Raw genomic sequence first — 9,223 nt, forward strand, 5'->3', positions numbered from 1 at the left:
GCATTTTATTTCAAGCCTCAAGGATTTTGATAAAAGAAAAAAGGAAACTGCAATTTTGGCCACAAAAAGACAGGTGGCGTAAGCATGCAACATTTTTTTTTTTTTTTTTAAATATATAAAGTGCTTATTTTTTCTCGGGTTCTTTGAAAAAGCTCGCCTGTGCTCCGGTTTGTGGCTGAGCCGGTGACGTCAGTGTGGCAGTGCGGAGTCAGGCGCGGCGGCTCCCTATAAGCCGAGGAGCTGTCCGGGTGCTGAAACGGTCCGAGCAGCTCACGCAGCGGACCGGGAGGAACATGCTGTGGACCTTCTCTACCTTATAAAAAAGAGGTAAGATTGCTTTTCCCTTCGATTTACTGGAAAGTTCTAAATTGCGTGTTCTCTCCTTAATTCCTAGCTACGAAGAAAAAGACCATTTGGCAAGCTTATATCTATAGAATAACTGAACAGCAACCTGCTGCTCATTGGCCAATGTAAGGACACTATATATGTGTGTATATATGATTGAATCTGTGATTTATAGCACTTGCTGTTAGATATTTACTAATCACAGTATTATTTAGATAACCATATATAAGAAGAATGAAAAAGTTAAGGATGTTTGTGTCAATACACATTATTAATGTAAAGTTAACCAAGCTTGATATTTTGTTTCTTTCCTTAATTTATTGTTTCTTTCCCTAAGAACCAGGTACAAGGCCATGGATGTAATTTATGTGCTTAATATTCTTAACAGTAGGTTTCCAATGATTCAAAGGCTGTTAAACACGTTAGTGACAGAAGCATCCAATTTTGGAATTAGGTTTTTCTTTTTTTCTTTGACATTTACCTTGCAAGAGCTCAAATTTAACTAACTATATAATCTTTTTTCTCAACTGGATGACTCTGAAAGGGCTTATGTTATTATTTCCTAATTTTAGTTCTAGGGAAGTAAGATTAGAATGAGCTTCTTCGTTTATTCAGGGTGAAATATTGCCTTGGGTTGTAGGTTGGATATGACCATGGATTACAGAGATCATAATTTGGAATGCATGTGGAAAACACTCATAACTGTATAAACTATTATTATTATTATGCTTTGGTTGAAAGAGGTTGTACAATATTTTGCTAAATATTTTGAATGGGATAAGTGTTTCTTTTTTCTGTATCCTAACTAGTTGAATTGCTCAGATTTGATATATCCAGCTGCATTTGTCAATGCTCTAGTCTAACTTCAATAGAAAAGACATTTTGACTTATGAGGCTTTAGTTCAAACTCTATATAGAATATTAGAGCTGTTAAAACCACCTTTACTACTTAGATGAGCTGCTACCTGGGGAAAAAAGTCCCTTGAGTCTTACTCAAAGGCAATAACTATGTCATCCAAACTGAATCTGAATACATGACTAAATGGTAGCTCTTGTTAGGCTGTGGTTTAAATAATTGCGTTGAATATTCTGCCCCAACTCCACAGCAAAGTCCACCTACAAGATAATGATTTTAAAGACTAGCATATAAAACCTGTCTTTTAAGAATACTTCAGGATAATGGTTTCAAAGAAAATAAATTCACTGAGGTTCTTAAAATTACTAGCCCAAATCCTAATATTGAAAATTGATTTCCAAATCTAAATCCTGAAATAATATAAAAAAGAATACCTAATGTACTTTTATTAAAACTTAAGGATTTATGAATACAATTTCCTCTAGTAAGCATTGATTCATAGTAAATACTTTAGAGAAGTTTTCTCTGACATGCCTTTAAAGATTTTCCTTTCAGTAAATTAAGTAGTCAAGTTAATGGGGATCTTTTAAATACATGTGTATTTTAATAATTATTTTTAACAATCATTTTAATACATAAATCTGTGCTAAAGAAATTTATGTAAGTACAGCTTTTTTTAGGTTCTAAAAACTGAAAACATTACTTAAATACCAATATGATCTAGTGAACAATGATATTTTTCTATAATTGATGTCTAAGCTAACAGATAATTGTACCCACATAACTTAGCTTATATACCAAAAAACCATAATTCAGGTAAGATATCATGAACACACATAAAATTCCTTTACATTTACTTTATTTGTAACAAAAATTGAAACTATTAAAATAGGTTTTAATGTCAGCAATGCCAAATGTAAAACCTGTGAAAACTAATCCTTTTGCTAATTCATATGTGAGACTATGAGGCCTTGGAGAAAAAAATGAATGAAAAATTTCAAGTAGGAAGAATTCAAAACAGTGTCTGTATTTATCTAAATTAGGAGTTACATAGTGGTTATTTTAAGATTTTCTAACAGTATGAGTCATTTAAGATTTCATAGGTCCACACCCAAATAGACACACACATAAGTCAAGCTGAATCTGAACACTCACAAGTTCAAAAATAGACTGGTTAAGAAAACTTATGTTCTTTCTGTAGCATCTGTTATTATTTACTATACACTCTTGAGGGCTGAGAAAAAATATAACCATGATTGCATTTTACAAGAGAGTCACAATATAATTATTAGAAGAAATATGAAGCACAGATATTTTAAAACAGTTTATGTTTTAGTACATTTTCACTGAAATAAACTTCATTGGATACCATGGATTTTTTTTTGTAACTCTGGCTATTATGTTTGTGTATCCTGACAGTACCATGTGTGTTATTACATGTCAATCAAGATGAGTGATTATAAAATGCCAGACTTCTAAATTAAATATTTTGGAATTCAAGGGTAAATAAATACTGCTTTGGGGATAGTAAAAAAAAATTTCATTAGGTTTGTCTACTAGCTGGGACCTGAGAAGAGCCATATTCTGGAGGTCATTAAGGTATAGACCTTCCAAAATTAATAGTATGATTTGGTGTCAGAGTGAGAACAAGTTATTTCTGAAAATGTATGTGAATGAGACTCATCCACAAGGTAATTCAGTATGGTTAACATTAACGTGGTGTATCACTTCATTATGTCACTGCTGCTCTGTTTCTACAACAAATTAGATGGACAATTCAGGAACAAAATCACAGCTTTTTTTGCTAAGGAGATAACTCCTGTGTGTGTGTGTGTGTGTGTGTGTGTGTGTGTGTACATGCATGGTTTAAATTAAGCCAGCTACTTTTTTTTTTTGCCAGTGATTTCAATAGGAATGCTGTTCAAGATAACTAAAACTCATCTTGGAAAGTGTTTATGTAATTGCAATTATTTTAACCAAGAGAATGCCATACAAATTTGATGCAAATGGGTAACAATTTTGCTAAAGATTCCTGTGGTTAGCTTGTGAGGATCGTGTAAGGAAATATTTATAGATTTTAAAAAGAGTCATCCTAAATTAATGTGGAATAATGTTTACTATGTTTTTTTCCCCTCTCATTGGTCAATTACTTCTTTTGCTATAGCGTCTATTAGTCTGTTTCATTTGTGTTAACTCATGTTTTCTATGCTTTAAGGAATCTTTCAAACATGGCAGAAGCTAAGACTCACTGGCTTGGAGCAGCCTTGTCTCTCATCCCTTTAATTTTCCTCCTCTCTGATGCCAAAGCAGCTTCATTTCAGAGAAACCAGCTGCTTCAGAAGGAACCAGATCTCAGATTGGAAAATGTCCAAAGGTTTCCCAGTCCTGAAATGATCAGGGCTTTGGAATACATAGAAAAGCTCCGACAACAAGCTCACAAAGAAGAAAGCAACCCAGACTACAATCCCTACCAAGGTATCTCTGTTCCCCTTCAGCAAAAAGAAAATGGTGACTTGCCAGAAAGTTCAAGGGATTCCCTGAGTGAAGGTGAATGGATGAAGATAATACTTGAAGCTTTGAGACAGGCTGAAAATGAGCCCCAGTCTGCACCAAAAGAAAACAAGCCCTATGCCTTGAATTCAGAAAAGAACTTTCCAATGGACATACCTGATGATTATGAGACTCAACAGTGGCCAGAGAGAAAGCTCAAGCACATGAGATTCCCTCCTATGTATGAAGAGAATTCCAGGGACAACCCCTTTAAACGCACAAATGAAATAGTGGAGGAACAATATACTCCTCAAAGTCTTGCTACGTTGGAATCTGTCTTCCAAGAGCTGGGGAAACTGACGGGACCAAACAACCAGAAGCGTGAAAGGGTTGATGAGGGGCAAAAACTTTACACTGAAGATGAAGATGATATCTACAAGGCCAATAACATTGCCTATGAAGACGTGGTTGGGGGAGAAGATTGGAACCCAGTAGAGGAAAAAATAGAAAGTCAAACCCAGGAAGAGGTAAGAGACAGCAAAGAGAATATAGAAAAAAATGAACAAATCAATGATGAAATGAAGCGTTCAGGGCAGCTGGGACTCCAGGATGAAGATCTCTGGAAAGAGAGTAAAGACCAACTCTCAGATGATGTCTCCAAAGTAATTGCCTACCTGAAAAGGTTAGTGAATGCTGTGGGAAGTGGTAGGTCACAGAATGGGCAAAATGGGGAAAGAGCAACCAGGCTTTTTGAGAAACCACTTGATTCTCAATCTATTTATCAGCTGATTGAAATCTCAAGGAATTTACAGATACCCCCTGAAGACTTAATTGACATGCTCAAAACTGGAGAGAAGCCAAATGGATCTGCGGAACCGGAACAGGAGCTTGAAATTCCCGTTGACGCTGAAGACATCTCAGAGGTTGACTTAGACCATCCAGATCTGTTCCAAAATAAGATGCTCTCCAAGAATGGCTACCCCAAAACACCTGGTCGTGCTGTGGCAGAGGCTCTACCAGATGGGCTCAGTGTTGAGGACATTTTAAATCTTTTAGGGATGGAGAATGCAGCAAATCAAAAGCCTCCATATTTTCCCAATCAGTATAACCAAGAGAAGGTTCTATCGACACTCCCCTATGGCACTGGAAGATCTAAAGTAAACCAACTTCCCAAAGCTGTCTGGATGCCAGATGTTGAAAACAGACAAATGGCATATGAAAACCTGAATGATAAGGATCAAGAATTAGGGGAGTACTTGGCCAGGATGCTAGTTAAATACCCTGAGATCATGAGTTCAAGCCAAGTGAAGAGAGTTCCCAGTCAAGGCTCATCCGAAGATGATCTACAGGAAGAGAACCAAATTGAGCAGGTCCTCAAAGAGCATTTGAATCAACACAGCTCTCAGGAGACTGACAAACTGGCCTCGGTAAGCAAAAGGCTCCCTATGGGGTCCCTGAAGAGTGATGAAACCCCCAACAGACAGTACTTGGATGAAGATCTGTTAATGAAAGTGCTGGAATACCTCAACCAAGAAAAGGCAGAGAAGGGAAGGGAGCATATTGCTAAGAGAGCAATGGAAAATATGTAAGAAGCTTTCATTAATTGCCCTACTTTCACCCCTCCCACCCCAAGCAAACACCAACATTTCTCTTTAGTGTGTTGACTTCTATCTTGTTAACACTGTAATACCTTTAAATGATGTACAGGCAGATGATTCCATTTCACTGGAGTGTCTGCTTCACTTACTCTGAGCTGTTCTCTTGTGTATGGATATGTGTAAATGTTATGACTTCTGAATAAAAATATTAATCATATCCCTTATTCAAGAAAGATATCTATGATAGTGTTTAATAGTGTATCTAATGGCTGTGGCATTGTTGATGCTCACATATGATAAAGAGTGTCCTCTGATTCTCTTGAAAGTTTTTAATATCTATTGAATTATTTTGTTACTGTCTGTAGTGTTTTGTGGAGTACTGGAGCAACAAAAAAAATAAAGCATTATAAATATATAGTTTTATTTATAAGGCCTTTTCTATTGTGTGTTTTATTGTTGTTTAATAAATGTTATTTCTGGACAACTGTGGGTTATTCATTCTGGAAAACCAGAGATGATGACTCTGGAACAAGAAGTTTGGAGCTAAAAGAGAAAATCATTACCTTCCACAGTCAATCCAGGTAAGAAATAAGGAATTTAAATATATGATCATACTATACATTTGTAGAATGCAACATCCTCTAGCAGCCCACTACCTAATGCTTTCCTACAGTTTTTCTCATATTTGTGATTATGGAATAAGACTTTTGGTATCATATTTATACCTTTTACCCTGAATTATATAAAAACACTTAAGTCTTCCGTAACCAGCACTGAAAAAGAAGAGATGTATACAGGGCAATCAGAAATGACTATAGACTTGGAAGCAATCTACCTATTCTCAGGTCACCCTGGTCCCCAGAAGACAAGGCTGCTACTCTTTCGTATGATCTGAGAGGGGCCAAAGGACTCCCAACTGACTGTCAGGTAAGTGAATGGCTCAGGCACAGTGGGAATACATCAGCTGCCCTCTCTCATTCCTGTGCTAGAGAGAATCCTGAGTGGGCTAGGAAGCACATAATTGTTACAATATGCATAGCTCCAGGGGTAGATGCTATCAGCATCCTGATACATCAATAGGGAATCAACAGCAACAGCAGTGAGAAAATACATAGAGCAACAAAACAACAGTGGTCACAAAAAACCAAGGGAATAAATCATAGTTACTATTTACTGAATATTTGTTGTGCACCAGGCACAGTACTGAACATTTTACCTCCTTCCGTCTGTATTGTTTCGCTGTCAAGGGTCTCTTTTTATCTCCCTTTTACCTCAGAAAAAGCAAAGCTCAGAAAGTTTAAATAACTTCCCCAAGTCACCCAGTATTATAAATTGCCAAAGTCTGTGTTCCTAACCACTTCACTACACTGCCTCTCTGGGGAGGGCCCTTTCAGCTGAGGGATGGGGCAGTGGAGGTGGGGTGGTGAGAGGCTATGCAGTCTCAGTATGGGTCATTTCCAAGGGACGGCACCTGTGTGTGTGGGGGTGGGGGGGGGAGGCAGGGAGGAGAGGCAATCCTTGAAAGATCAAAAGGCAATGAGAAGGCCCTGCATACCTTGGGGAAAACACTAGATTTTTCCTACTTTATAACTTTGCCCTGACTCTTCTGTCCAATTTTCATACACTTTCATGGAATTCTAGAATCTATATGAGGAGGAGACATTAGAGGTGAATTGTCTCTATGGTGTTTTTAATAAGTGGTTTTTACTCAAATCCCTCATGGGGCAGTACCCTGAACTGAAGATTATGGAGAGAACCAGGATATTTGTGCAGCTTAAAGTCTAAGTACATACTTATATGCCAGGCTTTGCAGATGTTCACATGCTCCATCTGCCCATTATATATTCCCTTTGATTTTCTGTTTCATGCAGCCAGTCACTCCTAGTATCCTAGATCAACCATGTGACTCTCTCCATGCTTGCCCTAAGCAGAAATGAGACCTCGGCATGTCTCCACCCAGCAGAAACTTGCCCACATTGTGATGTGTGAATATTCTACCAGGAGGTTAGAAAATGAGAGCACATTGACTGACACGACACAGCTGATGAGGCCTCAGGCTGGGATTTACACACAGATCAGTGGGATGGCAAACCCTGCATTTATCCTGCTACACCATTCTGCTTTTTCTCAAAGTCTCAGTTATATTTGAAATTCCCTGATTCTCTAACGGTGACATTTCTGGCATCAGGATTGGCAGTTGGGGAGATATATTAATTTAGGATATATATTTCTGCCTGACTTCTCTCAGACACCAGTCAGCAAGCATCTTTGCCTTTTTGCAGTATCACCATACCCCGGTTATTGAGTCGTCAGATTTGTTTATTCCTGATCCAAATATATTTTTTCATAAGTGTTTTAGTACATTGCTTACTAGCATAAGAAATAAAGCTCTGAGTATCATTTAAGGATGTGGATGACAGGCTAGTTGGGATTAGGGCAACCCTGCCCTTTTTCCTGCCCAGAAGCCTCCTTCAGCAGAAGTCAGGAAGTAGCTTGAGCCCTCCTCACAAATGCCCTCTGCAGGCCACCACTGGAAGGTTGCACTAAGACTGCGCCCCTTTGTAGGAGTCCATGCCTTGATCAGGAGCCAGATGGCCTAGCACTCTGTATGCTTTTGGCAAGACCACCACCTACCAACCCTTCCCTCCCCTCAACACTCACAGCCTCTTGACCCTACCCGTTTTGGGGACAGTTGATGGTGCCCTTCATAACAAGACTTCCAAGTCATCCCTCATTTCTCATACTCATCCCCCCAAACTTTGTATATCAATTCTTTGGACCCCAATTCCCACTCTGTCCCATATCCTATATCTTTTTTTCATTTGTTCTTTGGGTTTGATACTTAAGGTCAGTCATCAGCAAAATCCCCTGCATCCTCAACCTCTTCTGTAAATGTTCTTTTTAACCTTCTTTCAACTTACCTCTCCTTTGAGGTTCCTGCTTCCCCTGAAACTCTCTGTCTTGTTCCTCTTTCCTGCTTACAGTACATTTTCTCTTCTCCATAAAAACATCCTTCTTTGAATCTCATACCATCACTTACTACCCATCCTTTACCCCGCCACTGTTGCAGACACCTTCTGCCCCAGGTCATTTACCTTCACTCGTGAAAAATAGTTCCTGCTCACTGTCACTTTTTCTAGCACTGCTTCTGTGTTAATACTTGTTGATTTCAATATTCATAGAGATGATATTTCCAATATTTTCCAGGCTCCATCCTCCATCAGCTATTCCCTCGCATGGTTATGCCCTTGAGCTTTTCCTTACTAATAACTGCAACATATCCTAAATCCGAATTCCAAACATTTCACTCTAATAACCACCTTCTATATTTCCACTGTACTCCCTCTAGTGCCTTAATTCCAATAAACCCCACACTCACCAAAAATGTAATCTGTGGACCCTACCATCTTTCCACTCTCTCTTATCCCCTTTCTTCTTCACCACCCACGTTGTTAAGTTAAAATTTCATGGTTCATCATTATAATCATTACCTTGTAAACATTCTTAACTCCCTTCTGTCTCTCATGTTTCATTGTAAGTTCTTTGCTAAACAAGAATTCTAGTCAAGTCCAATTCTTTACCCACTCTTACCTTCTCTCTTGCAACTGAACATAACAGGAGAGGACACATAACCACACTGATAGATTGCACTTTAAACACACACTTGCTGACCTCAAGTGGCCCATAAGGCTGTCCTGGAATCCTAATATTCCCTTCACCATTAAGTCTCTCTGTCCTTAGACAATAATATCATACTTTCTCCTCTGTCTACAAATACCCAATCCTGCCTTCACAATCCACACTCTTATGTGATCATCATGCTTCCTGTTTCACTGAGAAAAATGAAGCACCTGAGACATCTACAAACTCTCATCTCTGCTTTTACCTACCCACCTGCATCCATGTGATACATTCTCTGCTTTCCTGTTCTTGT

At 38.4% G+C, this 9,223-nt stretch overlaps 1 protein-coding gene across 1 annotated transcript in view; it reads left to right on the forward strand.

Annotated features, from left to right (window-relative positions):
• SCG2 (secretogranin II) overlaps positions 1-5,704 on the forward strand; it is a 74,607-nt gene extending 68,903 nt beyond the window's left edge. The window contains exons 2-3 of the mRNA XM_057745901.1: positions 153-327; positions 3,417-5,704. Coding sequence (XP_057601884.1) covers positions 3,430-5,280 — 1,851 coding nt within the window. The 5' untranslated portion in view covers positions 153-327; positions 3,417-3,429 and the 3' untranslated portion in view covers positions 5,281-5,704. The remainder of the gene's footprint in view (positions 1-152; positions 328-3,416) is intronic.
• The last annotated feature ends 3,519 nt before the right edge of the window (positions 5,705-9,223 follow it).

Source organism: Hippopotamus amphibius, chromosome 8, assembly GCF_030028045.1.
Source record: "Hippopotamus amphibius kiboko isolate mHipAmp2 chromosome 8, mHipAmp2.hap2, whole genome shotgun sequence".
Classification (NCBI taxonomy): Eukaryota; Metazoa; Chordata; class Mammalia; order Artiodactyla; family Hippopotamidae; genus Hippopotamus; species Hippopotamus amphibius.